Genomic DNA, 22,801 nt, shown 5'->3' with positions numbered 1-22,801 from the left:
ACCACGGTGAGAATGCTAGGCAGTTTTTAATACTTTTGAAGGCTTTTTTTTACTGTGTGTGTAGTAGACTTGAAATTTCTGACTCTAAGACTTTATCACTGAGATTCAGATTTTAAAAAAGCTAGTACTTCTAAACATTGAGCTAATATTCCACTTCTATCAACTGAAGTAGAACTACTTGTATTTGCTAAGACAGAGAAAAGGATCATTTAAGGATAGTTTATAAAAAAAAAAAAAAAAAAAACTGTTGTTTTTGGGGGGGGAATGTGAGACTTGAGAGATATTATATGTTTAAAAAAATTAACAACTAGCAATGCAGAATATTTTTCCAGCAATATTACTTTTCTGTGCATGGGGAAATATAGGATGAGGAAAATGACAGTAAAGGAAATCCTGTGTCAGGGCATGCGTTTATAGTGAACTTCATTATATTCTCTACTGACTCCTAAAGTTGTTCCCTCAAAAGTTTGAGTTTTATAAAGAGATTGAATGGAATGAGGTATGCTTACACACAGCATGGTTTCAATGACTTAATCTTTGTTTTAAGAAAGGGAACAAAAACCTTGTAACTGTATATTGATATTTGTAATGAACTTTTTGATATGCGTTCTGAAATACCTATTTGGTTATGCTGGCCTAATCTTGGGAAGGAAGCTATTAAAAAGTTCTGGGATGGAATAGAGAATTCAATTATAAAGTTCTGCACAAGAGCACTGTAGTGACCCACAAGGGCAACTTTGTATGTAAAATTTGCAAGCTTTCAATTTAGGGGCTCTCTTTGCCAGTTTGTCAACTCCTTACAAGAACTTGATTTTACTTCATATAAACAGAAGTCTTCTGTTTTATTAGTTTTAATAAACAACTGTTTTGTCAGCAACCCAACTACAATCCATTATATTATGAAGCTGTAAGGAAAAGCTTCTAGTGTCCAGTCTACATGAATAATGTTGCATCGTATTGACACTTCTTTTTTTTTTTTTTTTCATAGTCATATGCTATGACATAAGCAAAGGAAAGAATTGTACCCTTTGGTTTAAGTATTTCTGAGGAGACATACGCTGATAATGAGAAATTTGCTGTTGGAAGAATTTTGTCAATTACAGTGCTCTTTAGCATTTAATGACATGTTGAAATACTGAGAGTTGGGTTGAATGCATTGAACTTGGTTGAATTAAGGAATGTTTTAGAAATGTTAATCTGGGGTCTGAGAATTAAAAGCTTGACCTTGTGTTTGGCTGTAATGCTTCAAAAAGAAGTTTCCGCTCGCAGGAACTGACCAACTTCTACAAAATTTTGCGGAATAATTTGCCTTGGAAAGTTGTTCTTGATGGGAAGGTGCTGGTTGGCTGATCTTACTCTAAAGTAAGAAGGGTTTCGAGGAGTGGAAGTCCTGCTTTGGAAGCAGATTTGGGGGTAGCACAGAAGAAATCTTCCTATATGCTCTTAGTAGTTTTTTTTTCCTTCTCTGCTTGCTAATGGGTTACAACTGTACCTATTCAAACAAGGTATTCTGGATATCATCTTACTCAGTTACCTTGTCTGCACCTCTGATTGTGTGTGATGTCTTCTGGAGAGTGGATTTGAAGAGCAACTTTTTACATCTGTTGCTCTGACAGTAATACCTCCTATTTATTTCAGTGGAAACTAACAGAAAACATACATACTCTATACGTACAGAATACAATAATGGTATTTGATAGAGCAAATTCTGAGCTACAAAGCATTATTTTTCAAAATAATCACCACCATTAGCTCTGCATTTCTGCCAGTGATGAACAGGAGCCTGCATACCATTCTTGTAGAAACAATATGTGCTAATGGAATTGACCTGCTGTTTCTGTCACCACCTCTGAAAAGCGCTACCTCACTGTGCTCACTTTCACTGTTTGGTGACCATAAATGTTCAGCATTTTACATCAGTTGAATGTCAGTGGGTACCATTCTTTTTCCATGGGGGAATTCAATTCTGTACTTCTGCTTCATGTGCATTTGCATGTCAGACACCGTTCTGTCAGACTGCCCTGCTGCCGCCATCTGTTGCACGCCAACAAAATGTAAGGGAATATTGATGGGAAGGTTCAGTCTCTACTGTCATACTACCATTATCCACCTCTGATGTCACGGGCCAACATAATAAATAAGAGGCATTACTTTTGGAGCAGCCCTTGTACATGGTTTGAGATTGACAAGGAGGAATAGAGTTAAACATGAAGGCAGGTTTAGGTTAGGCGTTAGGAGGAAATTCTTTACACAGAGGGTAGTGAAGCACTGTAACAGGCTGCCCAGAGAAACGATGGATGCCCCATCTCTGGAGATGTTCAAGGCCAGGTTGGACGTGCCCTGGACTGCCTGATTTTAGATAGTGGCAACCCTGCCCACAGCAGGGGGATCGGAGCTAGATGATCTTCAGAGTCCCTTCCAACACAAGTCATTTTATGATTTGTTTGATTCTGTGATGATTTAGATTTGTTACTGAGGATGAAGGAAGGAGAATTAATCAGAAGTGTGATCCTAGAGAAGTGAAGCCTTAGTCATATAGTGTTTGTGTGTTAACTAAACTTAAACTGTATGACCACTGAATTCCCTACCAACCCAGGTAAGCTACTTCGGTAGCACTTTTATACCAGCGGCTGTGAATCTGCCAATCTTTCCTCCTTATCTGAGGTTCTATTTCTCCTTCCTAAGAACTGAGCTTCTAATAATGAACTTTGAGAATGTGAGAGTTAAGTTATAATTTCCTTCTCTATTTATGTCTACTGTGAAACTTCCTGATTACCATTTCTGGAGCAAAGTAGCATGGAAAGGAGAGTGAAGAGCATGATGTGCAGCACTGTTTTACTGCTATATCAAGTATTCAACTAAGGGATGGTTTTGAAATAGAAAATTAAGTACTGTGCCTGTGTTTGTCAAGTAACCATAAAACAAACCTTTAGCAGAGATAAATCCACTCAGATCAATTAACTCCAGTTAACATCAAGCTTGGTACTAGGGCTTTGCAGTTAGAACTAAGGACAAAAAGGTTTCTTTGCTTTTTGAAGAAAAGGAAGGTTATTGGCTTGGTTATCTGAGGAAGGAAGGAAGGAAGACACAGAATTGGAGCTAGAAACTGTTCAAACCAATGAACAAAGGCATTCAAAACCTTAGTCTTTCTCTGTAAGTAGGCCTGTATCTGGGCAAAAGAAAGAGAAGAGGCTGTGATTATCCAAGCGGATCTCCAGCCACTACCAAGTACTCTTCAGCAGAGAAAGAAAAAGTACTCTAGAAATTTCTTTTGTTTGGCTCCTCATTTTAATAGCGAGATTCTCAACTCTTTAAAATGCTAGTGGCACTACCTGCTTGAGAGGGAAGCCATCTGAATTGCCTCTGACTGCTTTGATGGCAGGAGATCTTATGCAAGCCAGTGAATGTAGGACCCTCTGTTCTGCACTGGTGAAATCTCACCTGGAGTGCTGTGTCATATCTCTTCAGATATGAATAGACACGGACCTGTTGGAATGCCTCCAGAGGAGGTCCACAAAAATGATGTAAGGGATAGAACACCTCCCCTTTGAAGACAGGCTGAGAGAGATGGGGCTGCTCAGCCTGGAGAAGACTCTAGGGAGACCTGACTGCAGCCTGTTGATATCTAAAGGGGGGTCTATAAGAAGGAAGGGGCAGGTCTTTAGCAGGGTCTGTTGTGATATGACAAGTGGAAACGGTTTCAAACTAAAGGAGGAGAGATTTAGATTGGTTGTAAGAAAAAAGCTTTTTACAATAAGGGTAGTAAAGCACTGGAACAGGTTGCCCGGAGAGGTGGTGGATGCCCCATCCTTGGAGACATTCAAGATCAGGCTGGACAAGGCACTGTGAGCAATGTGATCTAGCTGTAGGTGTCACTATTTGTTGGACTAGATGACCTTTAAAGGTCCCTTCCAACTCAAATGATTCTGTGATTCTTTAAACATGCTGAAGTCTAAACTGCTTGCCAATTATAAAGAATAAGCTGTCTTGTTAAGGGCTATTAGCTTCCTCAGATTCATTTTTTTTTTACTGTTGTTTTGTATTTTTAACTTGAAGTTTTTGCTTTCGTTATGACAGAAAGTCTTCTAAAAAATAAACTGCTCAGTTAACATCTGCGGACTGATATTTCCATTCTTTTTTCTGCAGTACCTGAGCTTCTCAATGTCAGCTCTTTTGTATGTTAATTGAACTTTCCAGAAGTGGATCATTTGCTACAAATGAGCAGTGAAAGTAGGTGTTAGAAATGAGCAGTATGGAGGATGTCCAGAAAGTGTCAGGGAAGAGACTGTGAAGAATTCAACCCATCCATTAATTCAGGTGCTCTAGCTTTGTTAGGAGAAAAAAAAAGAAATTTCTCTGTCCTTTGAGCAAACCAAACTGATCCAACCAGCTGAATTTCAGGGGATAATAATAATAAAACAACAATAAGTATATCTCTGAAATAAATGTTCTTTTATTTGTGCCATATTTCTGTTCTATGAACATTGTTTTTCCAAATTATTTTTATAAATGGGTAATTTAGTTACTTTTCCTTATTTTTTCAGTAATAAATGAAACAATAAAGCAATACAATTCTAAGTAATTATTTGCAAATAGCAAGCTTAGCTTAAAATTAGTATGGAAATGTTAAGCTATAGAACTATGTTGGGAAAACCTGTTTACGCATTTTGAGGTGTTTTAGGTTTTTGGTTTTTTAACATTCTAAATTCTAATAGAGACAAATCTCACAATGGGAAGGAAAAAAAAAATTTCAAGTAAAAGCTGTATTTTGGTTAATTTCTCTAAATTTGTGTATGGGAACTGCTGAATCATGGCCTGAACCTCTGATTGATCACCTGAGGCAAGCAATGAGTCAGCCCTGGGAGCACAGGTGAAGGCAATTCACCTGTGCTGCTGGAAGGGGTGGAGCCTGGCTCCACCTCTCCTAGACCCACATAAGAGCTGACTACCTCCTCTGGAGTTTCATAGTGAGCCCAGGGTATGGGTAAGCATTCTATCTATTCTCTTTTAATATAATAACTACTTAGCCAAACTCTCTGGTATATCTCATAATTGTAACATCTGTACATTCATTGATAATACAATTTTTTTTTACTGTTTCCTGTCTCTAGATGTCTAGGCTCTATTGTAAATCAAAGAAGATGAATAAATGTTTGGTGTTTTTTGTTTGCTTTTAAGTTAAAATCTCAAGCATGTTACTTTTGGTAGCTTTTGAACTGTATGTCAGAAAGCAAAGCAAAAGCAAAGGTGTTCTCATCTTTTCACTTTCACACCCCAACTGAATATTCATTCAGTATCAGTGAAGAGGAAAGTTACTTCTAGCTGTGGTGGTGACTGAGTGCTGATGCCCAGAGAGGTTGTGGTGTCTCCATGTGTGGAGATCTTCAAAACCCATGATCTTTGGCAGCCAGCTGTAGAGTGGCCTTGCTTGAGTGAGCAGTGACATTGTACAAAGTGACTTTCAGATGTAACTTCCTGTTTACACCACCCTAGGTTTCTGTGAAGTTTTACAGAAAAAAATGTAGATAGTGTTAGTCAAAACGCTTTCAAAGTCAAAAGAAGAATTAAAAGTTGGATGAGAAAGATGTAGAAACTAAGTATTTGAGCTTTAAATCAAGATCTGTGAATAGTGATTTATTTAAGAGTTAATCAAACCTAAATGCAACTGTGATCACTTGAACATGCAGGGATCTATAAACACCTGCCTTTCTGTGAGATTAGTACCAGTCACAGCCTTTAAGCAAGCTAATTCTGTACAAAGTAAACTGCATTTTTCTGTTCTTTGAGTTCATGTTTTATATGTGATTCCCTGTGGAATGGGAAGTCTGTGGTGTTAATCAGGAGGAAAACAGATGGTGACTTCCTGAATTTGTCCCAAATAAGCTTGGGTTCATGCAGATAATAGACAATTCTCTTGCATTTTTTCAAAGCTTCTGCTGTGCTAGGTGTGGATGCAAGATCAAAAGATTCTCCCTGTCTCTTAAAATAAGGTAGCCTTTGCCTTTTTAAAGCTTATTTTTGATTCCTTTTATTTGCCCAAATGTGTTAATTGACAAAAGTGATTTGTTTTAGTACTAGCTTCTTCTAAGAATAGTTTATCAAGCCATTTCCTTTTGGTGAGCTAATTTACTTCATCCCTCAATGTGTTGATCATGGAATATATTTGTACTAACGATAGCATGGAATGTGAATATTTGTGGGTGCTGATGAATATGGGGTGAAGTAAAGCATCCTGTTTTATTAAGACCAGTTACACTGTAAGAAAATGGTGACAATTCATGTTTTGTCTGTAAGGGTTTTGTGTTCTGCCTGTTCTTATACTGGGGCCGTCAGTAGAGGTCTCAAGCTTCTTTTGAACTTGTTCATTGTTTTTTTTCTGGCAGCAGGAATATACAGATCCTCTCCTACTGGTGTAAACAGTGGCTTTACAGAGTAACTTAGTTACTTAGGAAAAAGAAATAAGATAGGTTGAAATTGCATCTATTAATTACATTTCTTGAAATAATTTTGTTATATGATGTTTAGCTTTTCTTATTAAGTTGTTTTTGTTTTAAAAACATGAAGATAAAAGTTACAGATTTGTTAGTTGCTTTAAGCAAGAGTTCCCAGATCCCACCACCTTGTGACTTAAGCACAAATCATTTTAAGATGCGTGGTGATGTGGCCCGGATGATGGGGAATTGGTAGTTCATCCATCAGAACAAAATGGAGGAATGACTTGTGTTCAGTGGAAAGGCTTGCTGCCTGGCAGTACTGCAACTGGGGAGTTTTAAGAGGCTTCTGTAGGGATGTGCTGTGGATTCTAAAGCAGTTGTTAATGACAATGTGAGTTCAATACCAAGTGTTCTCATTAGGATGCTTGAAAAAATGTCATGAGCCTCATCCTTTGCTTAATAATTTTTAGTAATGTGAGTTTCTAAGGCTTTTTTCCTTTCTTCTTGACAACTACTTTCATTCTGCTACTGTTAGTACTTACACAATTTGCCAGCATCTCTGTTCTCATCCTGTCTTGTATTTCTCAGATTTGTCTACATCCATCTTGTGCTTTGTTTTCCTTTTGCTTCTTTATTGACTCTTCATGTGTGAGTCACTAATTCTGACTTGCTGTTCAGAAACAGAAGATATTGTTTACGTATTATTACCATTCTGGTTCAGACTTTGCAAGAGAGTTTAAAGAATTTAGTAAAATGTTTCAAATAGGAATAAGTATACAAGATTAAATACATGTATCTTAAAGACTGTGAGTCAAAGGTGTTTCTAATTAAGTATTTAGTTTCTCATAACATCTGATGTTGATTACATACCGAAGTAATCGCTTTTCCCATATACTCTTCCCACTCTTAAGTGATTTGCTGCTCCATCTTCATGAGCCAGAAGCGCTACTTATTATACTTGATTTTTGATGGATTATTTTTCTTCCATGAACTTATCCTTTTTTTTTTTTTGAGTCCCTTTAAATTTTTTACATGTTCACTGCTTGTCTGAAATAAATACACTGTCTTAATTGTTGTGTTAAGCACTTTTTATTTAGTGTTCTCAAACTCTTCTATTATGAGAAATTAAATGATTCTTTGGACAACTCACAATCTTCTGTTATCGCATTCATTTATGTTAGTTACCAAGGAAGGAAAGGGGTTTAGCCTGAAGTCCTAGAATGTTAGATCTATTTCATTAAATGAAAGTACATTTTCATGACAGTGTAATCAGTGGATCTCCTTGCTCATATTAGTGTGACAGTGAGCATGTATAGAGTCATAAGATAGTGAGTTGTGTAGCTAAGCAAGGAGGGGTAGCCATAGGCAGTGACAACATGAAAAGGGTTTGAAATAGCCGTATTATGTAGCAGCAAACTGGCATATGTAATTACCTAATGTGAGAATCAAAGAAACAAATGTATGGTGATTGCTTGAGGTTTTTAGAGCAACATCCAGTGCTTCCATGGATACTCACTGGGAAGCAAGCTGTGGCAAACACCTTGAAAGAAACACAAGCTATGGGATCTGTAGTAAGAAAGATAAGTACAAAGAACTGAGCTGTTTTCTACAAAGGCAGAAGAAATGCAGGATTTCTGCTTAACTTTTGCAATTTTTTAATATTACTTGGCTCTGGGTATGTAGTTGGGAAGAGTATCAAAACTTACTGTACTTCTTCCAAAGTCATGAAAGGTCACTTGCATCTGTTCTCAGGTTGCCTTAGCTGAGAACTGTTGCAGAACCTCAGTGTTCTAAATGTTCTAGTACTGGTGTTCTTTTCAAATGCTTCAGGGTAATTAGAAGCATTTAGTCTTCTAATGACAAAATTGCTTTGTTGGATTTTCTTAAACTGAAATTGAAATTAGTGGTAGAAGGAATTCAACAGCAAACTTTGCTGGTGACAGCAAATGTTTGAGTAGGCAATAAAGTATTGATATGCTGTTCTGAACTTTACGTGTGAGTGTACAATCTTCCTATTCAGCTAAATGGAGAATAATCTAGTAAAAATGCCTCAGTAAAAGAACGCTCTTACCTTATCTGTGAGTAACAAGGTATAACTTCATTGCTGCTTCCATGGAAAGCAGGAAGGGGAGGTATTTAAATACTTGCTTTGCTCATAACTGCAGGATGAAACAAGTTTCTAATGAGCTATTTCTATGCTATCATCTTTTAGAATTAGATGCTAGTTCTTAAGCTTTTCAAAGAAAAGCATCATTGAAACTATTTCCCTGTTTTATATTGTTACAATATTTTGGCAATAGAGCTTATCTCTAAGAATCAGTTCTTGCCCTTACCTCTCTTGTACCCTGTTGTCATAAACCAGGATTTATACAGCAAGAAAAGAATTAGCTGAATTTTCTTATTCAAAAACGATCAAGCAAGCACACAGTTATGTGAGTACTGCACAAGTTCATCAGATCATTTGTATTTTGAAACAAAATGGATTAAATACACTTAAACCTGTACTAAGCCAACTTGTTCGTCTGTTACGGCCATGTAAAGGAGAGAGAAAAAAGATGAGAGAGAAATTATATTCAAAATCTGATTTTAATAGCTTCCTTGGTGTAATGTGCATTGTCACAAAGTTGAGAAGTACTCAGCTTCACAAGATTCTCATTGTGGTAGGTGTGAGAAATTGGCTCTTATTTTAGTATATTAAAAATTTTGGATGTTAATGATAATTACTTAAAATCTAACTATATTATGTAATATTCTCTTATAAAAAATGGAAATGACTGCTTAATATCCTCTAGCTTGGCGTATGTGTTAGGTACTAGTCTGACTTTCTTTAATCTATTCAATGGTTTCAAGTGCTGATGTGTCCAATTTTCCCTTGAACAAAGTACTGACCACTGAAAGATAGGGGCTTTGGTTGACTTGTTTTCTTGGCTGTTGGCAAGAAAATGTGTAAAACATCAAGCTCTTCAAGTTGTTCTGTATCAGAAAGAAAGAGCAAGTAAGATTCACTTGTACAGGGTAACAATGTTGCAGAAATACTGGCAGCACTTTCAAAGGCTTCTGTCCTAGAGATTTACATAGCTCTTAAGATGTAGCTCTCTTGGTCCTTGCCTGATAAGGGCAAAAGATGACATCCTAAATAAAAAAAATAAAATGTTGGCAATGAAGACCATTTTGTTTAATTCTGAAAAAATTATCAAATGCTGTCTGAATTAGCCTAAAGTCAGCTAACTTCATTTCTGTTGAAAGGATTTTCCACTTTCCATGTACGTACCTGTTTACTAATGCCTGTTGTGCACGGAGGCGCACTTACACACTTTTATCTTTATCAGTATAAAGATAGCATCACATGTGACAAAAATGTTTACTTCAAGGACATTTATGAATCTCCTGGTGTAGCATGGACATGAAAACATAAAATGTTAACTAGCTAAACTATAGTTAAAAGAAAAAACAAACAACAACAACAAAAAAAATCAAACAGAAAGGACAGGCTACTGAAATCTTACTTGTTTTTTATTTTGCTTTTGTTTTTTTCTTGTCAGCCACTTTCTGTCCTTCTAAGATTAAACTATTGCTATTTGCATCATAATATTCAGAAGAGGAATCAAAAGGCTAAAAATGGACTTCTGAGAAATTCCAGAAAACAGTATTTTCATTTCCACATGGCAGAATTGTGTAGGATCTGTATGTAGCTTCTTTATTGTTACAGTTAGTCAGGTACTGAGCTCTTCTAGTCAGATTGTGGAGACTGTTAGCAAACTTCTTTGCTTTCTTGCCATTCATTTTAAAGTAAAGGGGAAGAGATACAAGAAAGGCCTGAGACTAGTTCTTTTGTGGCTATGAGATGTAGAGTAATCTGGGAGTTGGGATGTGGTAGTGGAATACAGAGAGATGTTCACTTAAAGTAAACTTCTAAAGGCTGTGTTTCTTGCATCTACTATTAGTTTCCGTGCAGCTCACCTGAAATATGCAGCACTGTTGGTAGTTGGATTTTCAGTTATCTGTCTGCTCTGAGATTTAATACATAGGGAACTAATAGTTTCCATCTGCAGAGAAATGTTCTTGAGCACTTATTCTAAATATACTCTTTTTGATAGTGGTTTTTTTCAATAAAAAGGAAAATAAGTTTTTCTCAAACTTTAGCAGTAGGATAACAAGATACTTTTTTGATTACTGCTCCTTCATAGTAAATTGAGCATGTTGTCTTTCCTGTTGAAGCCTATTAAAATCACAGCAGCAATCCAGAATAACCAAAGTTCTTACCTTGCATTGACTGAAACCTCTACTTGGTTGCACAATACCAAATTTTGTGCAAATGCAGCTCCATGTGTATTTTCTTAGAGTGTTTCTGTATAGGTCTTTCTGTGTTGTATTTGGCATAGCTCTTTGCTGTTTAACAGCAATAAAGATGAAATAGTATTACTTTTCATTTAACAGAAAGCCTAGCTGGAACCTTTTTCTTCAGTTTGAAAATACTGAGGTGACTTCAGGCTGTGCTAATACACTTGTGAGAAGCCTAACAGTTTTTAAGTTATTAAAGTATCTTCGTGAAACTTCTTAAGCATTGTATTGTCCTTGTGTTGCCAGTGTTGTGAGGAAACATCGGTGGTAGGTGGATGGTTAGACTAGATGATCTTGGAGGTCTTTTTCAACCTGAGTGATTTTACGATTCTATGACTATGATTCTTGTACAAAAGGAAAAACACTTAATATTCTTCAAGGTATTGAAAACTCACAAACTTCTTCTTCTGTCTTAATCCTTATACTTTTAAGTGGTATTTTTCATAGAAGCTGTTTAATTTGAGTACACTATTAATACTCATTAATTGAGTACACTATATTTGACATGGGAAGAAAGGTTTCTGTAGAGAAGATGCCGAGTTTGTATGAATATTGCCAGCTTGGACAACAGGCAAAATATAGAAACTTGTTGAATTGTCAGTGTAGGAAGCAGAAGAGAAAGATGTCAGTGCAATGCTGCAGTTTGTATTGGAATTTGTTTCTGCTTCTGTAATATCTGACCATGTTGTTCTGTGCTGGCCCACATTTCTTGAAGTAGTCAGTTGAATCCAATTCCTTTTTCTCCAAATTGCTCTTCTCTGAAGATCACGTGGGTCCCTTGCATCAACCATTGTGCAGTTTCTCGTCTGGGAAATATTTCCTATCACGTATTATTTCTTTATCAAAATTTTATAAATCACTTCTTCAAGGCAAAAGATGAGGCAGCATTGTCTGCATACTGTTTTAGTAATACCAAATAACATTGCCTTCTGTGTCAATACTGGAAGTCTCTCTGTCACCATTGTCTCTCTGTCACTGTTTAATTTATTAATTTAATGACTCACCATCTCTCATGTTTAATTTAGAGACATGATTTTCATTTCATTCTTCAGTTTAAAACCTTTCTAGTAGGCAGTGTTGGAAAAAAGATTGTGTGAAATATTACACAGACTGCAATTGGGGTGTGCAGGGGAGAGGAGGAAATGAGACCTCTTTCTCCCACTGCATTGTCTTGGCAAATTTTTTAATGGATGAGTTGATGTGTCACCTCCAAAGCATCTTGTCATTAACTTTATTTTAGTTGTTCTGTAGTAATACGCGTTGAATTATAAATATCACTTGCAATCTTCTTCATTTCTAGACTATGCAGTTAAACAGTGTCTTGGGTTTTTTTGTAACAGTAATCAGTCTGACTAGCTACATTTTGCTAAGTATTTCTCAAATCTTGCAGTAAGGTTCAGGCTTCTGTCATTAATGCTGCCGCCTCTTTAACTGCAGAATAATAACTGGCTGCACAGCAGCAACAGGAACTCTATGCAAATTGTTCTGGGGAACTGAATACCAGAAACTAGAAGTCCTTTTAGTCTTAAATTTCTCTTCCTTCTAAGATCTGTTTTCTAAAGCTTCTGCGGATCAAAGTTACAGCCTTTTTCCTTTCTATCCTACTTGTCTCAAAGGATAGTTTTTAGTGCTTACTACTACAGGTGAACAAGAACAGCAGTAGGAGTGTGTGTGTAGTGCCTTATGAAAGGAAATTTGTTTTTGACTTGTGATGGATAACCAAACCTAATGACAGTGATCTTTAGTTGTAAATCACCCTGTAGAAATCATTTTTTAGATAGAATGCATTGGCTGTCTTTGTCATCCAAGTTGTGTTATGTGAGATCTTATTTTGTAAGTTAGCTTTGAAAGCTAGAGAAGTGATGCTGAAGAAGAATATGTGATCCTGTGTTTTGTGGTACTGAGTATTAACTGCTTAAATGTTTAAGGCTAGTGACTGAAGTCACGTTGGTTTTTCTATTTGTGAAGTCCAAAAAATGTCTATAATGTTCTTAACTACTTTCAGTCGTAATCATATATACAATATTCTAATGAGTGAGACTTACTGCACTTGATTTTTTCAAAATAAATAATACATCAGGTTGCCTCATTTTATTTGACCACAGGACAGCATACAGTGATTATTATCCAAAAGAAATAGAATAAAATGAAGTAATCGATGTCAGTGTTATATTATATGGTAGCATATTGTAGTAACCTCAAGTTGTGACCTGACAGCATGTACAATAAAGTTCAATCTTACACAAGTTCAGTGACTTTGTTGATCAAGCGTGTTTCACAAGTATTTCACAGAGTGTTTCACAGTTTCAGAAAAATCACTGTTTAAAAAAAGTCACAGGAATTTTATGAAAAGCTGTCTTCTACAAGCAAGTGTAAATGTGCAGTGACTACTTTTGACAACTCATCTGTAATAACACAGATGAAGTGAAGTGTAACTTTGTTTCTTCCTTTATTTAATGATATATTTAGATTTCTGTCTGAAATCTGTGTTGAAAAATGGGAGCTTTTTTACTGCAAGGGTTGATTATGAATGGTGAAGTACAGTGATACTGAGCCTTGTGGTTTGGAGTACATCAGAAGGAAATAATGTTAAGAGATTTCATAATTTTAGCAGAACTTTTAGGAGGTTTTAATGATATTTTTATGCCCTAGTAGCAAGTCATGTAAAGTGACACTTGGTTATTCCTGTGTGTATAATAATTCTCAACTACCTGTTCTTAAAATCAGTGCTTTTTCTAATTAAAAAAAAACCTAATTTATAACCAAGTCAGCTATCTAAAACTCCTTATTTTTTTTCTAGAAGGTACCTCAATTTTGTTTTTGTAGGCTTTTAACCAACTCGTATCAACAGTTAAGTAATACCTCAAGTGTTATGTGTTTTTCAATAAACTCGATTTAATAAAAAAAAAAACACAAAAAAACAAATTCCTCATCTATGTTTACCGTTATTTTCCAACTTGTGAAGACTCCGGATAAGAAGAAAAAATGCAACAGTATATTCATCATGTTTTAGTTATTTCATCTGCCTACCTGTACTGATAAGCTCTTGTACAAACTATGGATTGGTACTGTGGTGTGTCTAAGTTCTGTTTTTATCTCAAGGGACGGTAGAAGCTTTGCTTATACAGGATCACAGAATTGTAGGTGTTGGAAGGGATCTCTGGAGAGAACCCCCTGCTAGAGCAGATTCCCTAGAGTAGGTTGCAGTGTTGGGGCCTAATAAACCTACTTCATCTCTAATAATTACTGCAGCTTTTACTGCAAAGGCTAATATTCTTCTCTAGCAGAGCACTGCTAATATTTGCCTTCTGTTCTTCTGGTTTAAGTTCTTGAAAATTTCTTGTTTCCGGGATGACACTCATTGTTTTTGTCAATCTCATGATCTCAAGTGACTTTCATTTTCAGTAATTTTTTAAATGCTGTGTGTAGTTTAAAAAAATCAGATTTCACTTTAAGATCTAGACAAGAGCATGTTCTAATTGCTTTTGGTGGGCTTTTTGGTGCTTTTTTCTTGGAGGAAGGAAAAACACTCCTTTTTCTTCAAAGGAAAAAACAATTTCAGTTCAGTATATAAGTATAGTATACTTATTTTACTTATTTAGAGCAAGAACAATTTTTTTTTTAAAATATAAAAGAAAAACAGATACATTTCTTTCTTTCCTGTATGCTACTATTGTGCTAGCTTGTTTGGCTGCTTTTTCAGAAGTTCCAAAAAAAAAAAAAGTCCAGGAATTAAAATATTAAACTTTTCAGTGTTTTCTTTGCAGGGGTATATATAATTATAATGTAACTGTGCTTTGTCCAGTTATTTTTTTTGCCTCATAGAGATTTGTTCATTGGGTACTGTGGTTTGGATTTTCAAATAAGACTGTGTGGTATTTTGAGTTTTTCAGAAACTTCTATACTGATCTTAGTAAGTGGAGTACAAGTGAGAGAGAGAAGAGAATCAACATTTGCATTAGAAAATGGGGTAACTTTAAGACCATCTAAAGAGAAGTTGTTTAATTATTGTTTAACTGAAACCATATGGAGAATGTAATTGTTTGCCTGAGCAACCTTATTTTCAGCATTTTCTCTTTATTATTTCTACTGTTGCCTTTACAATTACTATGAACAGCTTCTCCTGAGATATATTGCTATATCATGCTTAATAAATAGATTAAGGCTGTAGGGTGTATTGTGTTGTTCTAGATGGTCCTCACATGGACCACACAAGTATTCTTTGGTGAGCAAATGGCAAAAATGGGGGAAGGTGCAAGATTAGTAAAGTATGTCAGCTCTGGTGCTGAATATTATGAAGAGATGTCAGAAGACCTTTGTGTGGCTGTTGTCTTTTGATTTGTGCTGAAAGTTGGTTTATATCAAATCATCAGGACGTATAAGATTTTTAGAAATGCCAAGCAGACTTTCTCATACATGCAGATTGCTCAGATTTAGAAATTTTTGTATGTTAGACTCTCTTCACTTTAGAACTAGACGTGAAGCTAAAAAGTTTTTAAAAAGAAACCCTGTGCATGATTCAAATTGTACTGAATAAGCTTGGCAGCCTGAGAAAAGTTGCACTGAAACTTCAATATCAATTAAAAAAGATCAGAGAAAAAAAAAATTGAGAGAAAATAGTTAGGTTCCAGGTCTCCTTTTGTCAAGTAGAACTGTTTGATATGGGTGGAGTCATCCCTTTAACAGAGTCTGATGACAAAGAATAACTTAGTATGCTTGAAGGCACACCTGCTAGTGAGAACAGTAACAGAGGCCACAATACCTATCTTCAGCTTTTGTGGTGACCTTCACTAGACTGCCATCATTTGTAGTGCTGGCCCTATGGCTTAAAGTTTGTGTCCTGGGTCTCTTCAGCACACTGAGAGCAGTTCATGTTCTGTAGAAGACTGCAAGTGAATCTGCCAGTTCTCTCTCTCAATTTTTTTACCTTTGTCTAACTGAGAACTACAGCTGGTTTCTAACACAAGCAGTCACACAAACACATTAAGATAAGTGTTTAGGTACAACAAAAACAGCTTTCTTTGACTTCAGCTATTCATAGCACACAGTCAGCACTGCAGCAGCTTAACAGCATGACAAGGAATTGCCCTTGGACTTGCACTTTGTTTAGAAGCTCCTGTGTCCCGTTAAGCCACTGTCAGGCACAAGTGCTAGATATTACCATCTGCATTTGTACCTCAGTGTTCTCCTTAACCTGTCATGTTCTCCTTCAGGGACTTCTGTGAGTGCTCTTCTTTCTTCCAATTATCAAATAAATTCATTACAAATAGATACCTTTCCTGAAAAGGAAGCCTTTATTCTATCTTGGATGTATGAGGGATCAACACTCAAGTTTTTAATTCTGTTTCTATTATTCCTCTGCTTCAGATTACAAACTTAATCATTTCTGGGTTTGCCCTTGCTTTCAGAGAACCAAAAGTACACAGTACTTCTTGATGTTTATAAACTGCTTAAAAAAATAAGGAATTTGTGTTTACCCATATATAGGCAAATTAGTTATAAGCTTCAGACTGAAATCAAGAGGAAGAACTGGGGAAGTTTTTTCAGTATTTTTAGTGAAAATAACCTGATACAGATCCAGAAGTAGCACATATTTATTCTGTTTCATATAGTGAAATGGAACTGTTGAATGACGGTTAAGTCAATTTGGGAGGTTCTGTGTACTGTCTCGATTCCTAACTTGTCTGTATGTGTATGTTGGTGTTTATTTAGCTTTAGTTTATAGCTATTATCTTAGCAGTCGCATGAATAAAGTAGTTGCTTTCTGTGCTGCATTGTGTATGGGCTGACTTGGTAGCTGGACAATTTAGACTTCAGGAAGAACGTTCTTCTCAGTCTCATCCTTGTGGATGACTTTTATTACTGAGAAGTAAGATTCCTGAGAAGTAAGTTGGGGTACCCAGATGAATTCACTGAGTCACATTGCCTCTAAAGGATTTCAAAGGTTTGAGTTAGTGCTTCAATACTGCAGACTTTCAGGTCTTGGAATAGTATTATTTTAAGATTTCTGGCTTGTTATGCTCTATCAGTAAGCTGTGTTTCCTTTTATTTTCCATTTGTATGAAGACAATGAAGTTTTGAAAACAGCAGTATATTAATGGGTTTTTGTCCCATTCCTATTATTGGCAGGACTGGCATTTGGTGTTGTCCTATTGCAGCTGGAAGTCATCTCTATGTCACATTATTTGTCACATTATTTTCCGAGATACTATCATACTAACTTTTTAAGAAAATACGATACTCTGCTGCTTAAGAAACTTCATTTCTTGCCTATATTGGAGTACTCCTTATTTTGCTTGTAGATCAATACAATCAACCTGCATGTCTTTGACTGAGAAAGTCGATGAGATCAATAAGCTTCTGCACTGAAACTAAGTTGTTAATTCATCAAGTCAGTCTTAATTCCATTTAATTCATTCAAGCTCATTCAGCATGCTTATTAAAAATGTCTCCTTCTGGAAGACAAAGCAAGTTCTGCTATGCTAGCTTGTTCAAGTCTAGTCCTATAACATTTCTTTTTCTCTGAACCAAATAGGAACTTTCACAGTGGTGATTCAGTGCAGTTTGTAGGAGAGGAGACAGTTCTATATATGTCATAAAGCAACTTTCAGATTCAGCTACTCTTAGTTTTCTGAATGTTGATGTGTTTTTCAAGGCAAATAGATTTAACAATACTTCTAAGATTTGTTTTCTCATCTCAGCTTTTGAGGGGGGAAAAAGAGAACTTGTTAAACTTGTTCATGTTTCTTAGTATTGTTCAGCATTTTGTAGTCTCATATTGTTCTGATAAGAAATCATGTTAAACAGGACTGTCTAAGCTAGCAGGTACACCTTCATGCACTACTTAAGAAAAGTGGCTGGATTTAATATTTGTTTTGTGGCTTCCCTTAAGTACAAGTGGATTTTCTTTTCTGTAAGATGCATGGAGTTAATTTGCACACTTACTGAAATGGCTGAGAAAATGTAGAATCTTTTTCCTTATTTTACAGGTCAACAGCAAGGGCAGGATGGAGTAAAAGTGCAGCAGGCTACCATAGCTCCTGTTACTGTAGCGGTAGGTGGCATTGCTAATGCAGGAATTGGTGCTGTTAGTCCTGATCAGATAACACAAGTGCAACTGCAACAAGCTCAACAATCTTCTGACCAGGAAGTGCAACCTGGCAAGAGAACAAGAAGAGTTGCCTGCTCATGTCCGAATTGCAGAGAGGGAGAAGGAAGGTGTGTATAAATGTTATTAATGCATCTTGTCACACTTTATCATTTGGGCTTCTAATTTTCTTATATTGTATACTTTTTTGTGCTGTCTACTGGAAAGTACATTTATATATTCCTTTTTAGACAAGGGATTATAAGTATCATCATGAAGTAATTTTCTACAACAGTTAGTAATGTTTTAGAATAAAATTATTTACCTGTTTATATTTGATCTTTTTAGAAGCAGCAATGAGCCAGGAAAAAAGAAGCAACATATCTGCCATATTGAAGGATGTGGTAAAGTTTATGGCAAGACATCTCATCTTCGGGCACATCTGCGCTGGCATACTGGAGAAAGACCGTTTATATGCAACTGGGTTTTTTGTGGGAAGCGATTTACAAGAAGCGATGAGTTGCAAAGACATAGAAGAACCCACACAGGTTGGTCACCCCTCTCTATGTACATAATAGCTTCTGCCTGGATCATAGTATCCACGGTTAAGCAGTGATATTGAAGACCTCCTTAGGGTCTCTGAAAAATACTTTTAAATATAAATAAAGTAGCTCAAAAAGGAGGAAGTGGTTGGCTTCAGTTTCTTCTTTGGGAAGTTTCCTTGATATTTCAGATGGTGATAAAGGAAGCTCTCCTAATAGTTCAGATTAAAAAGGCAGACCTTTTAGAAATTAAGAATGTTATTAACCTGCATATTTTTAGCCCTCAATAAAGGTTCTTTTTGTTTAAAGGTTGTTGTTTTTTTTTTAATCCACTCAAACTTACAGCTGCAAAAGATCGCACTCAAAGGAAACCTAATGATATTCAAACGCTGTCAGAACTTGTTAGTATGGTGAATTTTTCTCTCAAGTTTGATTTTATACATTTTTATGAGAAAGATTCATGGAACTCTGGGATTCAAATTTGTGTCCAAATTACATTCACGTCATTATAATCTAAAGAAAAGTATGTATTTTCTTAATGCTATCAAGTAGCATTACTTAGTCTGTCAGATTTATGGCAGGTGAGGCAAATTCTCTTGTGATCTAAATTTCAAACTACTCACTAGATAGAGCATAGCAAATGTTTGTTAAGAATGTTTTAATAGTGAAGAATGGCTTGCCAAAATCTGAAAAGACCTGAGAATCAAGCAAGTAGAGAAGAAAATGTTGTATCCTTTGAAAGATATTTCAAATGTTCAAGAGAAGGGTCAGACTGAAATGGTCAAACAAAAACTGTTCTGTGCTCTCTTTTGCTAATATTTTGGTTTTGTCCTTCTTTTAAAAAAGGTGAAAAGAGATTTGAGTGCCCAGAATGCTCTAAAAGGTTTATGCGAAGCGACCATCTATCAAAACATGTCAAAACTCATCAGAACAAGAAGGGTGGCGGAACAGCCCTTGCTATTGTTACCTCAGGAGAACTGGACTCTTCAGTTACTGAGGTTCTTGGTTCTCCAAGAATTGTCACTGTTGCTGCCATTTCTCAAGATTCAAACCCAGCAACCCCTAATGTTTCAACAAACATGGAAGAATTCTGAAAGGATAATTTATATGGACGCCTAGTGCTGCACTTAAGTTTACATGCCTTTCAGGATATGGAAGTGGGCTTGTAAAGTGGATTACAGAGAAGGAAATTGTGTTATCAGTCTTGACTTCTGTAAGTGTTCCAGGTTGGAGGGTCAGCACGGAAAGTGTACACTGGTGCAACAAGGCAAAATTTCAAAAATACAAACAGCGCAAATTGATGTACTGGATAAACAGATGGGGAAATATAATTTCCATACTGTACTTTTTTTAGTTATATGTCTGTATATCATGTAATGATTTTAAATGAACTTTTCCCTTCTATTTTGGCATTGTATGTTGATGTGTTTGTAAAATCAGATAATATCAGTGTAAAACAGGGTGTACCGTGACTAGGATTAATATCATTTTATGAAGGTACTTTGTTTTTAATATGAATTTGTAATATTTTCATGATAACATCCTTTTCCCATGAAGCACAGCAAAACTGAATACAGACTGAACGAAAGGGGAAATATTTTAGGTTTTTGCTCAGTCCACAGAACGTGTTAGTTTATTTTGGCCGTCTTTTCTCGAGTTTTGGAATTACTCAATTAGCAGCTGGATGATACATGCTGTGAGGTGGATCTGAGGTGCACCTCAGATTATTTTGACCACTACATTATAGTAGTGCGTATTAATGACAATCAGTGAGTTCTAATTCCTCTCTTTGTTTGGAGAGCTAAGATTATGTAGAATTAGTGTATACAGTAGGAAAAAACAAAACGGTAGAAAGATATTAACATAAGATTTTACGAAACTAATGGTGTCTTTATGTAGGAGGAAGAATGAATATGGCAACTTTGGGGTCAATTTTGAGTATTTCATATTTTAAAGTATCAGTGGTCTGTTTCTAACACATAGGTAACAAATAATAAAATCTCAATATTTAAATGTTTTAATTTTGTTAGAATTCATGGAAACAATCAGAGAATTGTCTCCATGAGTGTTGTAAATCACTCTCCAGTATCTTCTTTCTGCAATACTAGCTATTTTCTTGTGGTTAATGTGCTGAGTTCTTTATGCTTTGACTTAATAGCCAAAGAGAAGAATTAATTACCACATTTTAACCAAAAAAAGGCACAAGTAAACATTTTCTCTCCTTTCCCCTAAATGTTACTGTCTTTTTCTCTACTTTCTTGGGCTGGTAATAAATATCTGTTACCTATTGAGTCTTACGTTGAGACTCCAACCATAAAACAAAATGGAGAAAGGGGAATACAGTTATCGCTTTACATGGCTTTTGATTTGAAAGGTTTCTTCATATTTTCAGATGAATCAGATCGGTAGGAATACAGAGGATATAGAAAGCAACAGCAGCAGAAATCTGCAATTCGTATGTGAAAACTCCCATGTTTAAAGGGAGGAAAGATGGCCAAATATTTCACACTCAGGATTTTGAATTATTTCCCACACTCATAAATGTAACTTTTTACATAGTCATTTGGTGATAATTCTCATGACTGGTGTTTTTTAAAAAATTATGCCAAAATATTTTTAATGTAACAAAAGGAAGTACAGTGTAAGAAAAGATTTTTGTTTGTTTTTTCTGCAAATTAAAGAAGGAAGAATGTGTTCGGTAACTGTTGGTTTGAGACACATGACAGATACCCTTTGCATTCTCTCACAAAACTTATACTTCTCATCTGAATACTTTATCAATCTTGTGGTGTTTTGTGTATTTTTGAAGCAAGAGGAGTACCAATCATTGTTTACACTGTGTACACTTTAGGCCAGCCCTTTGTAGCAAAATAACAAACTGAAGGTATTTATACTTTCAGTTTACATTAAAAAAAAAAAAAAAAGCTTTGAGATTAAAGAAAAACAATTTTACACTGTGGTTATAAATTTCAAGTTTCTTAAAGCTTTTGTAGACTTGTAACAGTCTTTAAATTTTAGTTGGGTTTTGTACATTTTTTTGTATATTTTATTTAAAGTACTCTTAACTGATGTATCTGGACTTAAAACATCAGACTCAATTAGATGTTACATTTAATACAGATGAACATTAGGTAGTATTAACTGTTAATTTTATTATATAGGAAATGAAATGTCAAATATATATTTTATCATTACGCTTCACAATCAGTGCTATACGTTTCTTTATGCAAAGAAGAGCTTTCCTAATGTTATTACCATGTTTCCTAGAGGTTAACGATTTTTGTAAACTGAAGTTACGACCATTCTGCGCAACCATTTCATATATAATTTGTTCGTGCATACTTGTGTATGCTGATAGGAAACTGAAATCCTTTTGAATTGACAATGAATCCCTAATCTAGAAGTATCAAAATCTAAATCTAGTTGGCTTCTGAGCATCTAAAGTACGTTAACTTGTGTTAGCAGGTGCACATTTTACCACTGGAATTAGAAACATTTTGACGGTCTGTTCTGCAAAGCATCCTGAATCCACTTTTCTGTCTTAAAAGGATCGTAAATTTCAATGTCCTTTATTTGACTCAGTGGGATATAGCTGTTGTAAGTAATAGGGCACAGATGTGCAGTTGTATCTTGTTTAATGGCATTTCACTGTTCATTCCCTTTGCCACCGTTAAAAGTTTTGCTTTATTGTAATTATCAGTGCAAAGTGTATTTACCATGGTAGAACTCCGGTGTTAGAATAGTTTTTTTCTTACAATATGATTTCTTTGGTTAGATTTGTGTATGTGTTGCCGATTACATTAGAAATTGGTGTTAAGTCATTATTTATCACATTCTTTCATGAGAGCAGTAATAAAAGTGTGTAATCTAGGAGAAAAAGTTAATTTGTCAAAGTTAGGTAAGCATGATGTTTAGGTCCTATTTTTCAATTTTATAACTGTTTTACTGCAACAATATTTGTATTTAAGTCTTCATTTTAATGCCTTGTGGTGTTTTTTTATGCATGTCACTGAATTGTCATCCCGCAAGAATTGATGTGCAGCATAGGGTGTTAAATCTACATAAGGATTTTGAAACAGAAAAATAGTTGATGGTTAAAAAAAAAAAATGTAAATGTTTTGCAAAAATTCCTTATAAAAAGTTTTGTAGTAATATTTCACTTGTAAATTTTTCTAAGAAAAAACATGGAAAAGGAAAAAAATGAAAAGAGTAACATTTCCCCACATCTAGAATTTAGAACTTAATTCTGCCAGCAAAGCCTGTAAGGCATTAATTTGACACTTTTACAATGCTGATTTGTATGATTTTTTGGTGGGTTTGGAACTAAAATCATGTACAAGTTGTTGCCTGCAATAACATTTTGCAAGTAACCTATTAAAATTCCCTTGAGTTTAAAA

General features: G+C 35.5%; 1 protein-coding gene across 2 annotated transcripts in view; it reads left to right on the top strand.

Annotated features, from left to right (window-relative positions):
• Positions 1–22,801, top strand: part of SP4 (Sp4 transcription factor) — a 26,666-nt gene extending 3,865 nt beyond the window's left edge. For both annotated transcript variants that reach the window (XM_090142685.1, XM_031590083.2), the window contains exons 4-6: positions 17,765–17,993; positions 18,211–18,410; positions 19,251–22,801. In XM_090142685.1, the coding sequence (XP_089998811.1) occupies positions 17,765–17,993; positions 18,211–18,410; positions 19,251–19,498 (677 nt within the window). In that variant the 3' untranslated portion in view covers positions 19,499–22,801. The remainder of the gene's footprint in view (positions 1–17,764; positions 17,994–18,210; positions 18,411–19,250) is intronic.

The sequence above is a fragment of the Phasianus colchicus genome, chromosome 6, assembly GCF_987193195.1.
Source record: "Phasianus colchicus chromosome 6, bPhaCol1.hap1.1, whole genome shotgun sequence".
In the NCBI taxonomy this organism is placed as follows: Eukaryota; Metazoa; Chordata; class Aves; order Galliformes; family Phasianidae; genus Phasianus; species Phasianus colchicus.
Note: the sequence above shows the minus strand (reverse complement) of the source record. Positions and strands in the feature narration are given on the sequence as shown.